The 23,212-nt window shown below is 33.7% G+C and overlaps 1 protein-coding gene across 7 annotated transcripts in view; it reads right to left on the reverse strand.

Moving 5' to 3' along the window:
• The window catches only part of CEP128 (centrosomal protein 128), a 98,757-nt gene that overhangs the window by 39,664 nt on the left and 35,881 nt on the right, over window positions 1-23,212 (reverse strand). For 6 of the 7 annotated variants that reach the window (XM_018907360.3, XM_050975207.1, XM_050975206.1 and 3 more), the window contains 5 exons: window positions 20,444-21,094; window positions 16,536-16,700; window positions 13,576-13,752; window positions 11,949-12,008; window positions 10,080-10,272 (listed from right to left, as the gene is read on the reverse strand). In XM_018907360.3, the coding sequence (XP_018762905.3) occupies window positions 10,080-10,272; window positions 11,949-12,008; window positions 13,576-13,752; window positions 16,536-16,700; window positions 20,444-21,094 (1,246 nt within the window). The remainder of the gene's footprint in view (window positions 1-10,079; window positions 10,273-11,948; window positions 12,009-13,575; window positions 13,753-16,535; window positions 16,701-20,443; window positions 21,095-23,212) is intronic. The other variant, XM_050975208.1, reaches the window with a different exon arrangement.

Genomic DNA, 23,212 nt, shown 5'->3' on the forward strand with positions numbered 1-23,212 from the left:
TATATAACTGTCTATTACACATGCTACAGAGGAAGAGGCAATAAACTGAGCTGGCATCTGTGAAGAAAGCTATAATAGCAATGTTGACTTGTAATTTTTTCAGCTGCAGATAGGCTTTAAGTTTATTCCTTGGTGGGGCAATCCTGTTTCTCTACTGTCCCATGGTAACTGATGATATACAACTGAGACTTACCAGACTTCTATAATTTTACCCCTTTTCTAGTATCATTTTCCTTTGCTGCAACAACATTTGCTGCTGGCATATTTTTTTGAAAACACCTTAACTGACATAAGGATCGGATTTTTTTCTGTATGACAACCTACTGTTTTAATAATGACAATAAAATACAAATCATAGACAACCTTCAGTATCAAAGTAATATTTAAAATTAATCATAATCAACTCTGTCAAGCTTTCTGACAGAATCTTTTCCAGACCAACACTTCACACACAGTATAATGTCGCAGTACAATACACAACTGCACTTCTCCGCTCCACACTTGATCCTCAAAGTACATTTGCCCCAAAGCACTAGCATGATCAGTAATAGATATTTTCCCATTTAATAAAAACTTGGTTTACTGTAAATTTGTGTCCTTCTGCTGTCTTGATGTGTATTTTCAACACTCGCAAACCAGTTTACTTGAGCTGAAATAAATGAGTATTACAACTTCTTCTGGAATAAACTCTTTCTCTTAGATCTTGTTTGCTCTGCTAAGGCAGTGCAAACAGAGTCCATAGAGCAATTTAAAATAAGGCAGTGGTAACAAAGTCTTTAGAGCAAATGAGAAAAACAGTCACCTCTTACAGGACACAGATTAAAAGCACTGCTCAGAAAAAAGAATAAATTTAGATAATCAGCTTGGAACCAGAGTACACATGCAACTTGAACACTATACTTCAGGGTGCACATCAGATGACAACAGTACCTATGCAACAAGTTTTAAGGTACAAGACACCTGATACTACTTTTTCTTGACCTGTCATTATAAAATATTATTCATATTGGTGATTCAGGCAGAGAAAGAAGCTACCCAGCTTCCAATGACCACACACATTTACAGAGCTTATACAGCTCTGTAAAAATGCCCTGATTACAGCTGATCCTAGTGACACTATGAGCACTGACATTTCCTCCTAACCAGATGCAGTGTGGTTCCTGGATCTGTCCAATACTGTTACACTACTACTCATGTAAGTTAGATTATTACAAGATAGTGAATCATCAACAACAAAATTCCCAATGAACAAAAAGAAATTAATTACAAAAACCTTATGAGTAGCAACAAATAGAATGCTCAAATTCAATCACACTATATTTGTACATTACCACTTCAGGAAATATGAAACTCTAATTTTGTGAATTAAAAGCATTTTATGTTGCCATTCTTATAGTAAGAACAGATTAATGAATGAAAAATGTGTAATCATGCAGCTGAATGGCCCACATAATCATACCATTGATTCTCAATTACAGTAAGGATGGAAACTTTCATAATTTAGTAGTAATAACACTGTCTTCATTGTAAATAATTCTTTGGAAGTCAAAATTCCTTCCAGATAACATTACAGCAAGACTACAAAATACTTACTTTAATTGAGTTATTTTAGAAGTCACACACTGAAGTGTTTTAAAATCAGATCAAAATAGGAGCCGCAGTGTACTATAAAAACCTTAGATTTTAAAATAAAATCATTCCTGAAACAGCCAAAAAAGAAATCTTAGAAAGCTTTCAGTTTTTATTCCCCTCATCATGCAATCTTCCCACAATATCAGAAGCCAGCCTGAAGATGTTATACTATACACATATTGTATATAACTTAAATATATCAGAAAAGACAGAGCATTTTTGTATTTTGTATTTTCAAATTTGAGATGTTTTTGCAACAGGTTAGAAATACTACAGCCTTAAATTTCAGATCTTATCCTACTGTTGCTTATTTTCTCTCTTTCACTGTAATACATGAATAGTCCATGGTACTCACTAAACAAGTCTGTGCAGATAAGTCTCATTGACCAAGGATGAAGTATTAATACTTCTCCAGCTTTTAAGAAAATAAGCATGTATATAGTAGAATATTCACATTCTACTTGTACGTAAGAAGCCACTTCAATAAAACATAGCCCAACATATTTATAATCCCTTTAATACACTTGAGAAACATCAGCTCAACATTCCAACAGCTTGGAGAGGAAAGTCCCTTCTTCCTCAGACAAGAGGATGACACGAAGCTATGCAAAACAAACTGACTCCCAAATTCCATGACTCATGGCTCATGTCTTGACAGAAGCAAGGCATCTGAAAAACTGTTCTCTGCCAATTTAAATATGCTTCTGCTAAAAAATAAGCTGGTTTGTAACAGGCATTAAGAACTTGATAGGGAAAACTGTGGAGTGCCAAACAGCTATTAAAGGTCATTGCATTATATTCAATAGCGTCCTAACTTAATTCTGCCCTTTGAGCTCTTCCTTAAAAAAATCGTGCCCCATGGATTTTAAGCATGTTGCATTAGAACAAAATTATTGCACTAGGATTCTTTCATTTTATATAGTGTCTTGCAAGAAATGGTATACTGTCTGATCATTTGATTTTGCAAGTAGAAGCAGTTTCCCATACAGACAACATTCCAGCCTTACTTTCAGAAAATTCTGCTCCTAGAATTTCAATCCAATCAAGAAAGTAATGTTCTACAGCCGAGGCATCAAATATAATTAAAATCATGAAGACAAAGTTTTTGTCCTGCCAGCTGAAGTACATGCAATATTGATGCAGTATGTACATATGCATGAAGTACATAAATATATATTTCAATGAATCTGTTTTCTTGGGTTTGCACTTGGTTTCTCTTTTTAGTGGTAGGCACCTCAATTCACCAGGTATACTAAAACAAAAAATAAAAATAAAAATCCACAACAAAATCATAAGTGTTAGAATTGTGAAACAAAAGGTGATAAATTTTACATTTATATGGTTTCCACTAAACACAGATTTACATACTAGCAATATATAATGTTGCACAAAGGTACTGCTCAAATACTCAAAAATAAGCAGTGCAATATGAATATGTGTATTTTGAAAAATAATTCTCAGAGTAGAAAAGTGGTGTAGAATTAAGAAATCCAGCTGAAGAATAGGAGACCAACCTTTACCCTCAGCTGTCTCTTTTTTTATACATAACCACGAGCAAGCACATTCTCTCTGACTCAGATACTGTACCTGCTTAAGCAAACAAATAAAACTTTACAGCAACAATATTTACTAACAGTGTTTAATGACCTGCAACTCAAGTCCTTTAAAATAGGCAGAAGTATCCAAAATTATGCCCTTTATTATGTTATTACTTATCCTAGAGACATAACAGATACAGACAAGAAAAACACTGTGAGACTCTTTGTCCACTCCTTTTAAAGAAGATTCAGATATATGTGCCCATTATTAGGTGCCTACAATTTTTTTAAAACTACATAGAGGAACCTGTTACTTAGTAAAAACAATTAGTAACTTATTGTTCTAATCACTCATACTATATGAACTGTATAGTTAATTTGCTTGTCTTGCTTGGCTCTAAAACATCTTTAAGGATCTTCCCCTTTAACTACAAAATATGTAAAATATTTAAATGTACCAATCATGGTTCCCATTTTCTTAAAAAAAAACAAGAAGGAAAAAAAAAAAGATGCTAGATAAAGACAGTTATTACCTTGAACATGCTGATCAGAGTAAATATTCAACCTAGAAATTTGTGATATTTAACCCACTAGAAGGAAAAAATGGGTAAACAGATTAAATATCCCTTACTTAATTTAATCTTTATATAGAAAAATCCAAAACCAGATAGACTTCCTTTTTTTCAAAAATTTAAAATGTATATACTGTAACTAAAATGATTTTGTTGTATACAGTCAACAATAAGAATTGGTTTTACTGATGACCAATTCTTCTCAAAGTGAGGAATTTTTTGGTACTGACATAGCACTTCAATTTTCCAAATACACTATATCATTAGGACTCACTTTAGGAAAAAAAAGATCTTAGGTCAGCTGAAAGGATATAAAAACTTTTAACATAGCAATGAGCTACACTGAAAATCATATTCTATTACAGCCTGAAAAATTATAGGCAAAACCATTACAACAAGCACTAATATTGAAAGACATTGAATCTTTGCAAGAGCAAGAGCCAAGATTTTTGAATACTTCTTTAATTTCAAAAATTTTGCTATACTAAATCTTATATAGCATCTTTTTCATTTCTGTTCAAATTTCCAACATGATTCATTTGTATTTTAAACTAAGATGGCTTTGACCAAGGGAATAGGCACAACAGGAGAGGAACATAGAGCCCTTGGTTCAGTTTTATATCCTATAAGACAGCATATTATTTAAATAAACTGACATCTTCTCAGATATTGAAGTTTCTTCAGGATGTCATTGTTACCTAAAGAAGAATAAATGGCAGATAACATGCTTCTGTTACATACTTGTCAGAAAAATACTGAATTTAAGACAAGTGTGGAAGTGCCTGTGTTGCTTGGGGTAGGATTTTTTTGGTTGGGTTTTTAAAATTTAATAGCTGTAAAATGGTGATATCAGTTTGGTATAGAAACATAGTACACAGCCTGAAAGCATGACAGCACCTTTCATATTAATTCAAGGAGTCCTGATAAAGTTGTACAGTTGATTACAAGATTCTCTTAATTATACAGTGTTAAATCACTGTTAAGCTGTAATTGTGCTTATAAAGAGTCCAATGCCATCATTTCAACAGCTGTTAAAAAAAAAACCAAAAAACCCCCTAGTTCATAGAACATCATCTCTTTTAGCTTGGTTTAAAGAAAAAAGTTAATTTTAATAATACATTTTAATTACTTAATATACACTGAATCCCCAGCCCCCAGGTTACTTCTGTTAATTTTGGTTTAGTTTCCGGTATGTGCAGGTAAACCAAGAAATAAATCTAATAAATATAGTCTCTTACTGTTAATGAGCAGTACAAACTCACTAATTTAACGGACTCATCATACTTTCCACACCAAAAAACTGTACATAAGTTTCAGATAATCATCTAAAGTATGTGATTCAGAAAGAAAAAAAAAAATCAAAGGAAGTCTTAAAAGCATCTTAGCTACAGTTTGATCTCATCTCTTACCTTCTCTTTTTTACAATGGCAGCCATGTTTTTATGAGTGCATAAAAAGATAATGTCAAATGAAATTGGTTCCACAAAACAAATAAATAATTACAGCAATGCATGTCCAGTTAGATATTTCCAGTTTTCCGATTAAAAAAATTCCACAGGGCAGGATTTCTAAATGATTTGGGTTTATTTCCATTCTTCTAAGGCTCTGAACGCAGGTTCATTTTGGCAAAGTTTAAAATAACTTAGAAGTCCTCCCTCCTCCTTCCCCCATCACATTAAAAAAACCAAGCATTATTTAAAGGGCAAGAACACTATTAAGAAGAAATAAATTATTTCAATAGTAAAGATATTTCACCTTTATGCATTTTGAAGCTCACTATGAAAACCAAGTACTATAAAAAGTTTATATTAAATCCTTGAGATTCCTTCCTGTATGTATGCTTAAAAGAGTGCTCTCTCTAGTTGATGCTCCCATTCACTGTTCAATAAAAGATTACTTGAAAATACCTTGTGATGTTTCTTGTTGCCACAGAAAGGACTCTTTTTCATACAAGGGAATATCATGCAATATAGGAGAAAAAGAAATTTAGTAAAAAAGAAATAATCAAAGCTGAAAGGGCAGAATCAGGCTTAAAGTTGTCTTCAAAACAGCATATGTACTTTACTATTTAATGAAACATAATAGGTCATACTAGAAAGATTTTACACTGTTTTGATTTTCACTGGTTTCCAATCTCATTTTCCTCAGTTTAATAGCAGAGATTGCTCGTGTCAGTATATTTACATTCAATGTACTATACTGTTTCTTATTTTAAATTTTTTATTCTTTCTGCTTTAGTGTTCCTGACTCAAACAAAAACTGGACTTCCTGACTTTAAAATAGAAAAAAAAACCCAAATATAAATTGAAAGATTAGGTTTTGTCAAAGCAAAGTTTTACCTACATTTTAATCTACTTTCATATACTAGGCTCTTTTGAATTAGCGTTATCCACAGCAGTTGAATAACAGATAATCATGACTGAATCTAACAGAAAAAAAAATTAAAATAAACTGATGTCCTGTTTCAGAAATCACTTCCCAAAATCTTTGTAAATTTTACTTGTTTAATGCAATGAAACTAGAGGTAACTGTATGATTCATAGAGCTGACAACACCACTAAAACCAGCTAAAATGCAAGTATTTCAAAATTTGACTTTTGTATCCTCAAATATAAGACAATGAACAATGATAAATTCATGAGTGATAAACTTAATACATAAAGAAAAACACCACACATTTGCCCAGAACAGTTTTGTGCTTGTGACAAAAGCATCTAACATTAGTCCACCACAGCTGTTACCTTCCCAAGCTTTACTTAGCAGTATAAATATATCTATATAGCAGTATAGTTATAAATGTTAAACCTATATAAGAGATTCTAAATATGCAATAATTCAAATGTGATTGTAGAGCATTATTTCAGTAGACACTGAGAACTGATACAGAATACATCCTGCATCACCTGGGACTTAGTGTAAAACAGTTTTCACAGAATATTTTGAGATAAATTAGTCATATAAATACAAGCAATGCACCTTCTCTTCTTACATCACTACAGCCATACTAACATTGTTTCACTAACAAAAAGAACAGATATGGTCTTGCCAAATATGTTAGGTCTTATTTTGCTAAACATTTATTTGTTGACTATCTGTATCTTCTCTGAAGTAGCAGTATATTATCCTGAAACAAAAGAACTGTGCAGACTTCACATCCACCACTATATAACATATTATGTCTAGCTTATATATGTCAGTATATTCCAAGATTTTCTTGTAAAGGCAATTAAAGTAAATCTGAGTTTATAAAACTATTGGGTCCACCCAGGATCAAATATACACGATCACTGATTTGAATGATGAGCTTTTCAGAGGACACCGTCTGGCTGGATCATATAGAAATAATTAAATGAAAGAAATTTATGCCAGGTCTTGGGTACAATTGCTGACAATGGCATTAAAAAAATAATAATAAAAAAACCCCTTGTTACCTAAACTAATTTTTAAGTTGTTCTTAAGAACACCATGGCATGCTCAGTGATTCCAGAATGAAAATTAAATTCTTAGTTAAGAAACGGGAACTTATGCATTTTATTTCCTCAGACCTTTGTCTATTTTCTTAACATATTGAATACCTAGTGCAATAAATTTGATTCTAAGACCAAAATCACTCCAAGATGAAACACGGAATCCAAGCTGTTACTGAAATATCCCCTTGTATAGCATGCTAGATAAATACCTTTTTAAGTAGTGAACTGCATCCAAAGTACCAATCTGCAAACCTGAAATCAGAAGTCACATCCTCTTCAGTTCTTCTGTATTTCTAAATATTTTCAGACTTCTGAATTTCTAAACTCTCCATCATGATACTCTTATCAAGAATGGAAGACAAATGTAGCTGATCTTGAAGCATAACCAGATAACTATGAAAATTCTGCTACTCTGTAAACAATCCTGAAACTCTGTGCTTCACAACTGTATTTTGCTTTATTCGCTGTTCTCTCATGGATGATTCTCTAGGTTAGCTTACTTGTATTTGTCAGGATTATACTACATGGACAGCCAGTTTATACCACCACAGGTACCACTGTGATAAAGTTAACACTTCTACAGAGATTTGTAAGGAGATTTCAAAAGCCTACAATATCCCAGGTATTTACAAATGCCTTGGTGAAGGGAAAATACAGAAAAATACATAGTTAAAAGTTTTAGTAGACCTATTTAGCTAATAAAACTTCCTTAAACACAATCATCAACAAAGCAATTTAAATATTTATGCCACCTACTTTTGATATGTCCACCATAAATCTCTATTTTTATTCCTTCTCCCCAAAAAAACCCATGAGTAAATTACATTATCAGATCCACAGAAAGGAAATAACAACCAATTTCTTGAGAATATGTTTTCTCTGTCTGATTTTCATAAGTTTTGATTTAAGTGAACTTAAATTAATGGACTATTTTCAGACTATATCAGGTACTCAGACAAGTGGTTTGTGTCAGTGGGGACAGTCAACCACAACCATGGATATTCATGGTTATTCACAGAATCTGATAAAATGCTCCATCTAAAATCTGCATCATTGCAACAGAAAATATTTTCATTCATTTGATCAAATTTGATTGAATATCTATTTTATTTAGCAATACCTTAAAGGATACTTTGGTGTTTAAAAAAAAAAAAGTGAAGGGCTTTTTTATCAATTAAATACATTCTGCCTTCATTTGCTTTATTCCTGTACCTGGGATTTGCCCATAATTTCATTACTGGGTGCCTTAGTATTGTGTAAATACTCCCATTTTTTATGCTTAAGTAAGAAAAGCCAACCAGCATTCTGTATCCTTAATTTAATTTTTTTATCCTTTTGATGGATTGCTTTCTCCTTTTGGCTTAACACCTTTTTTATGCTTTTAGCTGTGTTTTCTTTTTCCCTTCTGGGAAAGTAGCTTTTCCAATTTTCATGTTCAAGTCATTTATCCATTAAACTACTTACATGTTTACATTCTTGTATTACTTGCTTCATAATCAAGGCTGGGCTTTTCATTCAGTATGTAACAGTATTTGTTCGAGATATAAAAACAGTCAGACTCTGTCTTGCACTCTTTTTTTAAATAAAAACCCTTTTAAACATTTAAATGTATCCCTTGGTGAACGACAGTACTCAAAACTCAGATTAACAGATATACATTCTACTATTTCTCTACCTTCTACAACTTCTAAAAAATAACAGGTTTGGTATAATGAAGATCATAATTCTCAAATTAAAAAGAAAAATCTAAGCTGACAAGACTATAAAACAAACCAGTTAAATTCACGTGGAGATTCTAAATCCATTATTCTTGCATGCACTGTCACATGCACTGTCATGACATGCACATGTCAAAACAGATAGAAATAAAATTAAAAAACCTCAAGTGATATACAGTATCACTGCTCACCACCAAGCAATGTCCAGCCCCTTCTCCAGCTGTGATTGGTTCCTCCCAGACAACTCTCCTGTGTTTGTACACTGGGAATAAAATTTTAATACATGGAATATACCTTTGCCAGTTCTCCTGGCCTGACAATGTTCCCTTGCAGCTCTTTGTGCACCATCTCACTATTAGAGCATGGAAAACTGAAAAGTCCTTGACTTAAGAGTGTTACAACTAAATCATTAGTGTGTTTTCAACACTACTATCCATATTAAATCCAGAACAGAGCATGTTTCAGCTAATAGGAAGAGAATTAACTTTGTTCTTGCCAAAACCAAGCAGTTTTGGGTTTTGTTGCAATTCACAAAACATTTTCATTAAGTGAACTACTAGAAACTGTAACTACACTTACTAAAAGTTTACTCTTATCTGAGTCTACCTCAATCAGCACAAAGTGACAATGAAGAAAATAATGAAAGAGAATACTTATTCTGCCCAGTTATATCAGTATGGAGTCCTGAATAAAGGCCAGAATGAGATTTCTGAAGAAAATCTAAAAGGTGATGCATTTCTACCAAAACTGAGGGAACAGAATACAATGAAAGATCATACCACAACACAGTGAGCTATGCAATAGCAGTCTAACTCAGACTGCCTCAGACTCTTGTATAATCCCTTTTTGCCCAGTCATGCAATGTCCCAGATGGTACAGCTGGGAAATAATTTCTATATCCACTGTGCAAGATGTAAACTCCAATGTTACTCAGCCACTGTATTGGTTTGAAATGTGGCTGATTGCATTTGCCTTTTTTGTCAGCAAGGGAAAACAAAAAGCCATAAACAAAACATTATTCTTGGTTAGCACTAGCCCACTGCAATTTGAAATAACTAGTTGATAAAATGACTGTGCCACAGAAATTATAATTAATAGAATTTTAAATTCTTTATCACTTTTATTAGCAAAAATGGAATCTGTAACATACCTCTTTTTTCTCTGTGAACTTCTTCCAAAAGTTTTTCCTGGTTTTTTATCTGTTTAAAGAGAGACTGATGTTCAGTCTCCTTTATCTGTGTAAAGTGCTTGAGCTGTTCTCGGCTCTGCAGTAAGTAGCATCGCAGCTTTTTTTCCTTACTTTCTCTTTCCTTTACCTCCTCACACAGCCACTGAAGCTTAGTCTACATTTAAAACAAAAGGTACAATAAAAAGTAAAGAATTCTAATAAAAATAAGAGGACATAAATGTTCACTGACCAAATTATGTTTGGAGTCACAGATCACTCAATTGCAGCTATCAGACCAATAATAATAGGGAGCATTCAGTTATATTAAGAGAACATAACTTGATTTTCAAGAGACCCAAAAAACATATTTTGGTTGATAATTATACGTGCAAAGTGATTTTCTTTTATATTGCTTTACTTCTTTTAAAACAAAAGTATGAATTTGCTAGGGTGATATGGAAATTCACATTGAATTAGTTTACACATAGACACTAAGTGATAGGCCTTCATTTCAGAGTACCTTTTTCTATTTTATATTGGCGATATTAAAAATATTTCCCCTTTTTAAAAAAGTGACATCAAGCCTTTCTAGTCAGCTAAAAGTCAATATTTAAGGTTCACTCAGAGGAGTAAAAGATCTCATTGATAAGGCTGTGATCAGTTTAGTAAATCTAGAAGTGATGAAATGGAATACAATATGGAAACTTCCACACAGTCTATTTAAAAATAAAAGAAAATAAAAGTGGCATTTTAAGCAGCCGTTCATTCTAAACTTCCCTCTAGAAGCTAAACAAACTTAGGTTTCCAACGTATTATTAGGTGGTATTTGAAAGTCCTTTTTAATAATATGTCAGTGTCACTTTTTCAAATGAAGAAAGCACTTCCTCCACAACATTTCTCCTTTGATTCCAATCTTATTTCTATCATCTATAGTGGAAGTCTTCCTTGGTCTACAAGACTTACAAGACCACACGCCATAAATAACCTTCTCTTACATGCAAACATTTGCAATTTGTTTCCTTAAGTGAATTCTCCTGTGGCTTTGACCTTTCTATATGAAGCAAAACCACCAGTTGTCTTCCACAGTTTGTGATCTATTTTAATCACGAGAAATTTACTTCCTTTAAAAGATACAGGGAAAGAAGCATGCTATGTGAGCTGAGGGAAAGCTGCAAAATGAAAGGCAAGATTTATGAGTTACAGTCATCACCTTGAAGATGTTCTCAAGCATGTGTGCCCCCATATTGTAGGATTTGAAAGCTTCAATGGGGAGAGAAGAATCGTTCATTTTCTGAGAATCCAATCTAATATATTTTAGATTGAATAAATATCAGCCTTATTTAAAATAATGTGATAATGCTGTAAGAGAAACTTAACCTGCTGACTATATTCTCATGCTTTACTTGTCTGAAAAAATTTGAACCAGGATCTAAAGGCTATCACTGCTCTTATCTCAAAGCCTTTTTTTTTTTTTTGGTGAAAATAATATTGCTATTTATTTTGCTATAGAGATGGCTATTTCTTGTTGATAGAAGCATTTTGAAAAAATTTCTATCAGTTGAAATAACAGTCTGGATATATCAGAATAATTGCCAAAGGAATGCTTTTGTATTTTTCCTTTTACCCTTGAAGTGCCATTTTAAATGGACTTTCAACTAAATCAGATCCATCCATTCACAGACTCACCCCCTCACTCAACTGTTAATATAGGGTTAGGGCTGGAAAGGCTGAAAAGGACCTGAAGGATCATCCAGTTCCAACCCCCTGACATGTGTAGGGACACCTCCCACTGCACCATCAAATGCTGGATATTAGCTTACTCAGTAAAATTTCAGGAGGTTTGACTATTACCTTTGTTTCTGCCAACCAGCGATGAGGATCGTTCAGTACTGTTGGTGTAAGGGATATTGCCTATGAAAAAGCAGGTGACAAAGAAATAGACATAAAATGGGAATTAGGCATAGAAGGAAGAAAGTCTTTTCTGCTTACTGGAAATTCATCAAAGAAATACATTTCTTATCAAGGAAGATTAAGCCTAGTGTTTTCACTTCTCTCAATACAAATATTTATCCATCAAATTCCTCCTGCTTACCCAAGTTGCACCGGCAACTTCTTCAAGTAATGGGTGAAACTTTTCAGAAATCTTAGCAATACCTGAAGTACTGGGCAGAGGAACAATATTATAAAGGAATACGCTTACCTTTAAGAAAGAAAAAAATTCATACCAGGACCACAAAACTAACTTTTTTTTTTACATTAACTGTCTAGGCAAAAAACTCGCATTCAGAACTGGTTTAAGTTGGCCAGTGATAAAAAACCAAGAATTGTATAAACAGGGATCTGCAAAACCTTATCCAGAAACCAAAAAAATCTTCACAAGGTGAGGAACAAGTCCAAGAAGGCATGGTTCAATGATCAAAAATCTGGCAACAACAGCAGATTATAAAACTTAATTTAAAAAAAGACCCATCTCTAAGGATACAGAGGAGAAAGCTTGTTTGTCAAATACATTTCCTTAGAATTCTCATCTAGTTTTGTGCTGCAATACCCCAACTCCAAGTGTAAGTGGAGAAATGGTGTCAATCGTGAAAAAAATAAAATCTATTTCAAAAGCAGCCCAGCTCAGTCAAATGACCAAAAGCAACAAAGTACTTTCTGTTTAAACAGCAAGACAAAAAAAAAGATGCAATCTGAGTGTACTCTAGGTTGTAGCTAAGGCTAAAAAGCCACTAGGCCAAGCACTTGTAAGTGCGGCGACAAGCTGAGACTGTCTGTTCTCTTTATTCTCAGAAATGTACAATGTTGATTTAAGAGGATCAGTCATGTAGAATCATACGGAGGCAGCAGGAGTGGTTTCTGTACCTGGGGAACAAATGAGAATGCTCAGAAGAAAAGCAACAGGGAGACAGGGGTTGCAGAAGTGGTAAAATAGCAAAAAAAGTTCCAGCAAGCTACCAGTTTCCTGAAAATTTGAGTCTGAGTTTTCTGGATACAAGGGCGTGGCTCCTCAAAAGAGGGGAGTATAAACTCTTTCCATTTTCCGTATTCAGTTCTCTACATAAAAAACAAAGCATCCAAGTGATTTTTTAACAAAAAATTCCTTTCATTTTTCTCCCAGTTTTAAAAGCATTTTAGGTCCTTCCTAAGGACTTCCCTATTCTAGGAACATGGCCTAAGAAAACATACCTCAAAATTTTGGCTAATAAAAGGTCCTTTCATACAAACAAAAGGAGAACTATTCCTCAAAAAAAGAAAAAATAAAAAAAGATAGTACCAATTAATGCATGGACAGTCCTCCATAGTATCCCGTTCTAATACAGAGCAACTATGGACATTTAGCTGGTCCCTTTGTACCAGCTAAATGTCCATAATTCTATTAGAATTATTATCTATGCAACAGTGAAAACAATGCATACAAGTTCCACTACCAATTTTCATCAAGAAAAAAACCTGCAGCATACTTAAAACTTAAAATTACTTTGAATTTCTCCATGGAGTCCCGAGAAAAGATTTCACAAGCAGCATCAATTTCACTTCCTATCATGGAGAGAATGGATTGCTGTTCCATTTCTAATTGATGCAGCTGATCTTTAAACTGCAGTCTGGCCTCACTCATCTTTCTCAAATGATCTTCTTCATTGCTGATCTGTTTTTCCTGGAGTGAAAAAGGAAAAACAAAACAAAGATAAATAATTGCATTAATAATATAACATATGTCATCAGCTTGTATCATTCAATCTCATAATCAGACCATACTCAGTCATGCTAAGTTCAGCTCCTTGCCATGGAAAAATAATACCTTCTAATAGCACTTGTAAGTTCCTCCCTTGGTTCTCCTCATTATCCTGTAAATCAGTTATGTAGAAACTGCTACCAAATCCAAACCAAACAATCACAAAGCCTATTTTCAAACTCAAAAATAGATGTTCTAATACAAATCTCCTCATGAGTAGAAAAAAAGCCCAGAGTAAATATTCCCATTATTATCTTTTGCCTTGAATCTGTTGTAGGCATATAATCTCTATGATCAGAAAAGAGATCCCAGAAGGAAAATTTTATTGGCAGTCAGTGTGCTAAAACTATACAAAGAATATCTCATAGGAGAGTGAAAGGCACTGAGGAAAGTATTTTAGGTTATCAGCTAATGTCAGAAAGTTTATTAAATATGTTACATATTTCTAAAATTCAGATTCTCTTCTTTTATATCTGTGATAGAGCCACCATAAAACCAAACAAAACTGCTGCCGGGTTACACAAAATATTGAATTATGCATTATAAATAGTACAGGAAAACCTATCCTGTAAGAATAAGTGAAATTGAAACACACCTGTGTGCTGCTGAGATCAGGAGGATGTAATGCAGCAAAGGGCAAACACTTTAACAGGCAAATTCTAATGTCTCTGAGTTGCACCAAGAATGGCGAGAACAGCAAGGATTTTAAAAATGTATTAATTGTGGACCTCCACAATGACAATGTACAACTGTTTGAAGTCTATTTGTTGGAAATCTTCATACACTGCTCTTATGAGACACCAATGCAGAGTTAGGTAATGTCTACACCCAAGTTCCATAAATGGGATATATATGGAATCATAGAATAACGTATGTTGGAACACAGTTATCATAGAGTCCAACTAAAAACCCCATACTGCCAAGTCCACCATTAAACCATATCCCTGAACACCTCATGTACACAGCCTGTTCCAATACCTGAATAAATTTTTCCTAATATCCAATCTCAATCTCCCCTGACACAGCTTAAGGCTATTTGCTCTTGTCCTATCACTTGCTAATTGGGAGACAAGACCAACATCCACCTTGCTATCTCCTTTCAGGATATATATGTATGTAGAGGTTTATTTCTACTAGCAAAACAGGTGTTTTTAATGTAGGTGGCCTACAATTGGAAACACCAGTAGTATTTGACAAGCAGTCTGATTTTTTCACTTAATTAATACAAAAATACTTGGGACAGTAGTTATTTCAAACTGATGAAATCATAAGATTTTTTAAGATAAACAAGTTTCAGTATTTATGTACTATAAAGATGGGAGTTGAAATAATAGTTTTGACCTAGACTAGTATTCTGAAAGCAATAAGATTGCACTGTATATATTTCCAGTATCTGTATTCTGTTACCTCACAATTCACTGAATGCATTCCAACACATGTCAAAGTTCATTCCCAAAGACCATGACTAAAACACAACACATAACTATATTTTTTTTTCTTCTCTATTTGATTTTCTGAATGTGCCAACATTCCTTATCATTCTACATCCAGAGCCTACAGGAGAAAAAAAGTCACTAATGACTCAGAAGTGCACAGAAGGAAAATGAAAGAAACCAACCATTATGCTCTGCTCCTTCACCTTTCATGAAAAAAATAAATCTAAGCTAGCTATAATACCTATGCCCCTTTGAATTAGTATTTGCAGGAAGAACAGAATATTGAAAGTATAAAATGCATGGAAAAAAATAAAATACTCTGTAACAAAAATAAGCTTCTGCTGTGTTGCCACAATTGTACGCTAGCATGAGATTTCTCAAGAAGTAATATTATTTCCCCCATCCTAACATCCCTTTTGACAATCCACAAAAACAAAATAGCAACTCTTCTTTTAAGTTAACCATTAATGCAAGCTAATAGAAGTCTCCATCTGCCTTTACCTTCAACAGTTGAGACCACAGGATTGCATGCTTAAAACCTTCTCTGATCTTTTTCAATTTTTTTTTTCAGTGTCTTCCCAATATTAGGTAAGGTTGGAGCTAATATAAAACAGACTAAAGAAGCCCATGTACATTCCTACAAACACATTTTCTTAGTGATAGATGTTATACAACTAAAATGCCAACATAGAAAAAACACATTTTTGAATTTTCATTTTAAGTACTTTTTACTAGTCTGACAAGTTGAGTTTTTAAACCACTTCCTGAGAGTTTAGCAAGCTAAATAAATGCCAGATTTAACATTCTTCTAACTCTGTACTATAAAAGAAAACCCAAAAAACCCAAAAATCCTCCACCCCAACGTTAGTTAGAATTTCTTTTACTATGCATACATTGCGTATCTACTTCAAATTACTTCTAAATTATTCATAGCTCCACTGCATCTTGAAGAAAAATATGAAGAAAACTACAAGTAGCTGATTAAACATTTGTTAGTTGCCTACATCAGATATCAGACAAGAAACAGAAATTGTATTTCTAGCCCTAAATAATATTAGCAAATCTTTGGAGGGATACAGTTCATAATCCAGCCAAAGCATTTTTGTCTTCTTTCATTCATAAAGAAACCATGTATTATGGCACAACTGGGTGTATTTTTTAATACATATATGCTGGGATTTTTTAGGTTTACCATTTCTATAATCCATCATATACTTTAGGTATTTATCAGCAGAGGAACAAATCATGGCTAAAATCAGTTAATTTTACCTTTTTCTCCAGTTCTTGTTTTACAAACTCACATTTCCGTTTCAGTTTTATATTTTCTTCCTCATTTTGGGTTAATTCTTGTGTCAATTTATCACACTCAACTTTTATTTTTTCCAGTTGTCGACACTGAGCCTTGACTATGTTTTTCTCTTCTAAAAGTTCCATCTGATGGGAAAGGGAAAAAAGATTACAAAGTCACTGTATGGGTTATTTTAAAACACACCCAAACTCTAAAGTTTTGCATCAGTGGAACACTATTGCCAAATGATAACTGTAAAAAATTCAATTAAGCTCTAAGTGCAATTATTTATCTGAACATGGAAAACATGCATCACAGAGTTGCAGAACCACACAGTGTTTTAAAAGCAGAAAATAGAAGTTTCAGGTTCTTCATTTCATCTCTGCTACATTCATCAGCTTACATCATCCTGAGAAGCCTAGTATTTATGCAGCTTTTCCATTACTAAAATAATTTGGAATCAGAAAATCTTAAACTCATTTAATTTCAGAAAGCAATGCTAAATTTATAACTGCAAGGAAACAACAGCACAGATTTTGTATTTTTAAGTTCTAAATTTCTGTGGGTTTGGTGCTATAACTTTGTACATTAATGCTACTCATGAAACTTTGCAGAGAAAAATGAAGATAACATGTAAGGATCTAGAAAGCCCCAAAACAATGAGTAAATAATGTATATTTGTTTCCAGTGGAAAAAAAATTGACTAAAAATGAAAGATTGGAGAAATGCTCTACAATATCTAGAAAACTTTTAAAAATACAACAAAGAAGCAAATTAAGACACACATTCCTCAAAACCAGTTTCATAGTAGATGAAGTGTGGGATGCAGTTAAACACAAAAATAAACTTGCCAAGTAAATTTCTTTCTGAGGAAAAGCAAAAATTCTATTTCACAATTACACAAGTTTCATGAATTAATTTAGACACTAGATCTAGACACTAATTTAGACACTAAGCAGATTATAAAAACTCTTCCAAAAGACAACTTGAGAAAGAACTTTGGTATTCACAGTCTACAAAGACTTAAGACCACAAGACAAGCCTGCGATGCCCAAAACATTTTCTGTGAATATGCTTATAAAAATCAGCTTTTCAGTTCCTACTAAAGGTAACTGCATTATAATAGCTATGCAGATGAAGACAGTCCAAGAAAAAATCCCTCACCTATATTACCCCTGAGACACAGAAGAGAAAGTTAATAATTTCCAGTATGGACAAGGTAGATATGACTATAATTTAACTGATCCTTATTGAACCGAATTTCAACATTTAATAATCTTCAAGAAAAAATGGATGGCACAATTGGAAAATGTATAGAAAATAATTTAAAGAGAAATATACACACATACACAATTTTATATGTACAGATACATATCTCTATATAAGTTTAGATTAAAAATTAGTACTTCAAATACTTCCATACTGTCAGGCAGCAGGAAATTTTGTATGTCATCATTCTAAGAAAACAAGCATGTTTTTAAAGCAAATGAGGGTATATATTAAAATTAGGCAACAGATCCAGAGCTTCTGAGCACAAAGCCAAATGAGGATCACTAACCAAACCGCTTGAATTCCTATGCCTAGTGTATCAATCCTCTTAAATACAATAAGATATGGTAGAGGCATTGGTTGGGAATCCTTTAGGATGTTCTAGCAGAAACCAAATTAAAAGCTTAAACATCAGAACCTCAGCAATAAAACAGTAAGATCTTCTTGGCACTGGTATCTTAAAAAACTATGTTCTCCTCCAGTTCTCTTGCATCATACAGTATTTTTATGGTACCTTCCCTATTACCCCAAAAAATCCCTAACTATTTAATAATTTTTCAATCCAATGCTGCACTACAGAAAAACAGGCAAAAGTGGGGCAGAAAGTACCATACAGAATAGGCAAGAGAGGAAAGAACTAAAATCAAAAGTCACTTCTTTTTACAATCTAGGCAGAAGTTAGTTCTCTAAACACAGGACTCTCTACCCTTGGTTTCCTGGAAGTAACTAATAATGCATCCTCTTTAAGTTTAGGGCTTTGGATTCTACAAATATATTAAATTTCCCTTCACTTCTCAAGTCTCTCTCAACTGACCTTTATTTTTAAAGCTTTAACTATCTTTGGACAGGATATGCTATTTTCCTTTCCAAAAACAGTTACAAAGGTTGGATACAGCTGAGGCATAAATAAGGTCAACTATTACTGTAACAGTAAAAGACAGCTGGTTGCTAGACAAAAAATCTTAGCAGCTTGAAAAAAAATAATAGGTTAAAAAAACCCCAGCTTTTTCTGTTGGATTTCCCTAAACACTACTCTAACAACAAAATACTTTTTTAAAAGAAGGGGGGGGGAAAAAAGATAAAATGTATGTTAAGTTTACCTTACTTTGGAAGAAAACTATGTCCATAAAATTGAAATCCAAATGCAATGTAATGATGAGTTCAGACAAAAAGAAACCAAATCACCTGCAGGATGACATGTTCTCATCAGATCTTCCTAGAGATGCATATGATTTTCTATTTTGTTTCATTTTCAGTCTCTTAATCAAGAGAATCTTGTGCATCATCATTTTGTATAATTCTAAAAAATCTGCCTACTCTAATATCTTAGAAAATTCATCTCCCTCAAACCTTCTGCTCTTAAAAAATACATGTCAGTTTAGGATTCAGGGGAAGTCATGGATCTGTAAATGAAATATGGAAGTGAATTTTTTTAATACTCTGTTTAGGTTCACAATCAGGAAAAATAAAAAGGTCCTAACTGTAGGATTTGTTGTTTCATAGAAAAACACAGTCACGATCAGCTTATTTTTTCTTATTAGCATCCAGAATACACTTTCCTTCTTTCCACTTGATATCAAATGTATACTCTTAATTTCAATGTCTTTGCCAAAGAAAAAACCACTTTTGGACAGACTACTTCAATAATGATATACACACTAAAAATTAGGTCTCCAATGTTAAGCACTGCTGTCAAAATATTTGATTTTAATTATCCCTCTACTAAAAACCACCTAGGGTTTTTTTATTGCTTTCTTCACTTAAAGGTTTCTATGTTACCAATTGCTTAAGAATTATTATCAAGTCATGAGTGATACCTTACATAACTAAACACTAGCCCCAACACAGATCCCTGAGGGACATCACTCATCACTGCTGTACATCAGGACTCCATCTGAACTCAGCCACCGACCACAAACCTCTGAATGTGACCATTCAGCCAATTTATTATCTATCTAACAGTCCACCCATCAAATATATCTCTCTCCAATTTAGAGAGAAGGATGTTGTGGGGCACTGTGTCAAACACTTTACAAAAGTTCAGATAAATGAAAACTTCCCTTGTCCCCGGATGTAGTCACTCCATCACTACAGAGAAGGCCACTGGGTTGGTCAGACAGGACTTGTCCTTGGTGAAGCTGTGCTGACTGTCTCAAATCATCGCCCTGTCCTCCCTTTAGCTTAGTTTAGTTTCTAAAAGGTTTTGTTCCATGATCTTCCCAGGAAAAGAGAAGGCTGACAGGTCAGTAGCTCCCACAGTCCTCCTTTCTACTCTTTTAAAAGATGGTGTCCTGGGGTGACAGTATGGTACAATGCTTCCCCCTTTCCAGTCACTTGGGACTTCACCTACCTGCCATATTAAAACATTACAGCATCATACATTTTCTTTTATTTTGATCATATCTACTTTACTATTTTTGACCTAAGATTTTGACCTAAAACTGGTACTGTTACACTTTTACCCTGAACTTCAAACTTTTACAATGGCTTGTAACAACATGTGTGTTAAGTGCTTTAAAGCCCACGCTTTATTACCTTCATCATTCAATGGCAGGGGCTGTGTGTGGGGTGTGTGGGAAGAGGGGGAAAGTCTGACATTGGAATTCTTCACAATAAGTACCTTTAGCATTCTAATCTGAGCCTCTGCATCATCTTTTTCCTGTTTAAGGAGTTTCGTGAGTTCTTGAACATTTTGTTCATGTTTGATTTTCACATTTTGTAACTCTGATCTAAGATCTGCCAACTCCTGTTGGTAAATTTCTCTTTCCATCTTCAGCTGCCTGTTAGCTGAAATCATCTCTTCATGACTAGATTCCTGCTGTTTCTGGAGGTCTGAGAGGCTCTTAAGTAATTCCTTTTTGGCTTTCTCCTCTTCTGCAATTCTGTTTGTCAGTTCCACACGTACAGCACTTAAATGTTTTACATCTGCTTGCATTTCTAGGAGTCGTTCTTGGTCTTTTTTATGAAACAAGTTAATAGTTGCAAGCTCTGTCTTCAACTGTTCCTTCTCAGCTTGCATTTGATTTTGTAGAAAGACTTGCTTTTTCAACTCATTCTCCAATTTTTTTACAGTACCTTGAACTTCTTTGATCTCTTCTTCAAGAGATACCTGGTGTGACTCCATTTCATTCAGTTTTACCTCTTTACAGTGGAGGAGTTCTTCCTGCTGGGCTCTCTTTGTAAGCACATCATTCAGCTCCTTCCGCAGGTTTTCTATTTGGTTTATAGCTGAGAGAAGCTGACTTTTGAGATCATCTTTTTCTTTAAGGGCCTAGGAAAGGAAAAAAAAAAATCCATTGTAATCTGAAGTAATTAAAGACAATTGTTGGAAGGATGTCCTTAGACATCAGGAATGTCTATGTATCAATTAACATATGTATGCAAAAATATAAAATTTTTGCTTGCTATGAACTCAGTTCCAATGTACTTACTTTAAATTTACACACAGATCATGTGCAATCTCAAACTTGGACTTGTCCTTAAATTATATAGCCTTCTAAGTAGGGCTAGTATTGGTTAATTCTCTGCTTCTCATACTCTCTCTTTGCAGACTGAGAAGTGTTTCCTTATTGGTTCCTCCAAATAGCAAGATGGAGAAAATGAGGTAATAGAGTAATGCAGCAGCATACAGGGATGACTACTGGACATACCACTGTGCCTATAGTCCTTTCCATATGGTGACTTATTTTGTTTATTTTCTAAAATATTACATAGAAAGTATACCAACATTAATTTACTTTTGAAATTATGCCCAGTAGATTAATTAATAGCAGTTAAAAGCTTGGCTCACTTATGCATCAAAGCCAAGAAATAACAACATCATTTCCCAAACAGAAATCAATCAAATGTAATAAAATAATAAAAATTCCAGTGTTTTCCTGGATCTTTAGGGCTCGGGGTTTTTTTCCAACATTGATATATTTCATGTTAAAATTAGCACATAATCACAGAATGCATAAGCTTGAAAGGACGACAGTGGGTCATCTGGTCCAACCTCCCTGCTCAAGCAGACTTGTCCTAGAACACAGACACAGGATGGCATCCAGATGATTCTTGAATATCTTCAGTGAGGGAGACTATGCAACCCATCTGTTCCAATATATCAGACTCTTTAAACTGACATAATAAATTTTATACTAAATTTTACTGAGCATTTTCATCAATTCCACAAGCAGTGCACGTTTCTTACAGATATAGCAAAATTACTTGAAACCATCCAGAACAAAAAGGCAATAGGGTTAAAAGTGTGCAGTTAAAAATAACAAAACAATTTGCAATTACATCAGGAATAAGCAACACAAAGCAAAATACAAATGTAATAAATTGAGGACACGGACTGATGACCATCATGGGTTTTTCCAGAAAAAAAAACCTACCAGACAAAAAGACACTCCTAAACCTATCTTATAATGCTACTGGAAGAATTTGGCTTAAAAAACCCAAAACACCACCAAAAACCAAACAAAATCAAAACTACAGTAAAATTTCAAACTACAACCTATAAGTTACTTGCTTTGAGTACGCTTGCTACATTACATAAAGAACATATTTTTCACAAGATGTCAGAAACTCCACTGTCAAACTATATTAAGGACAACCACATGGGCAAAACTTCAACCAAATTATGCCAGGAACTCCAAAAGAATGAAACCTAAACAATCTTTCTATAGCACATCAGTTGTCAGCCAATATTTCAAAAATCTCAAAATTGTAAGCTATGATTGCAACCCAAGTTTGAAATTTTTCCATCAACCCTTTGAAGTCTTCTAACAGAAATCAAAGACAACAAACTGCCATTTCTTCCTTTATTGTTTTTACAGATTTTTGTCTCAGATGTTAATTGTCTGTATTTCAAAGCTAGTTAAATTATGTTCATCTAGTTACCTCAAGTTTATACTAAATGCTGCATCTCGATTGATTATATCCCTATAAGTAAACTACTTCCCACTTTATATTGAGAACATAAGAACAATAAGAACAAATACTGACAGCTTTTCTTAAATGGAGCTTAAGCCAAAGTTTAACTACTGCATTTAGCATGTGAATATACTTGCCACATAAAAAGAGGTAAAATCCATATCAAGGAATCTTACATAACAAAGAAATTTTCAATGTGGACAGTGTTATCAAGTGCCTCTACAAAGACCAGCCTATGTGTTTACATGAACAGTAATTCCAGAACCTTTTTGGGAGCTACTGCTTCTTATTCACAATTTGTGTCTACCTTTTGCTTCTTATTTGTCCATTTGATAGACACCATGATTTTGAAATGATTCAGGTTTTCTTTCTCTCCTTACAACCTCTATTTCCTTAGGCAAGGGTGACCAACTTCTTAAATCTTTGAGAATCTTACTTTCCCAGACAAGCCCTAGGGCTAACAAATTCAAGA

The sequence above is a fragment of the Serinus canaria genome, chromosome 5, assembly GCF_022539315.1.
Source record: "Serinus canaria isolate serCan28SL12 chromosome 5, serCan2020, whole genome shotgun sequence".
Classification (NCBI taxonomy): Eukaryota; Metazoa; Chordata; class Aves; order Passeriformes; family Fringillidae; genus Serinus; species Serinus canaria.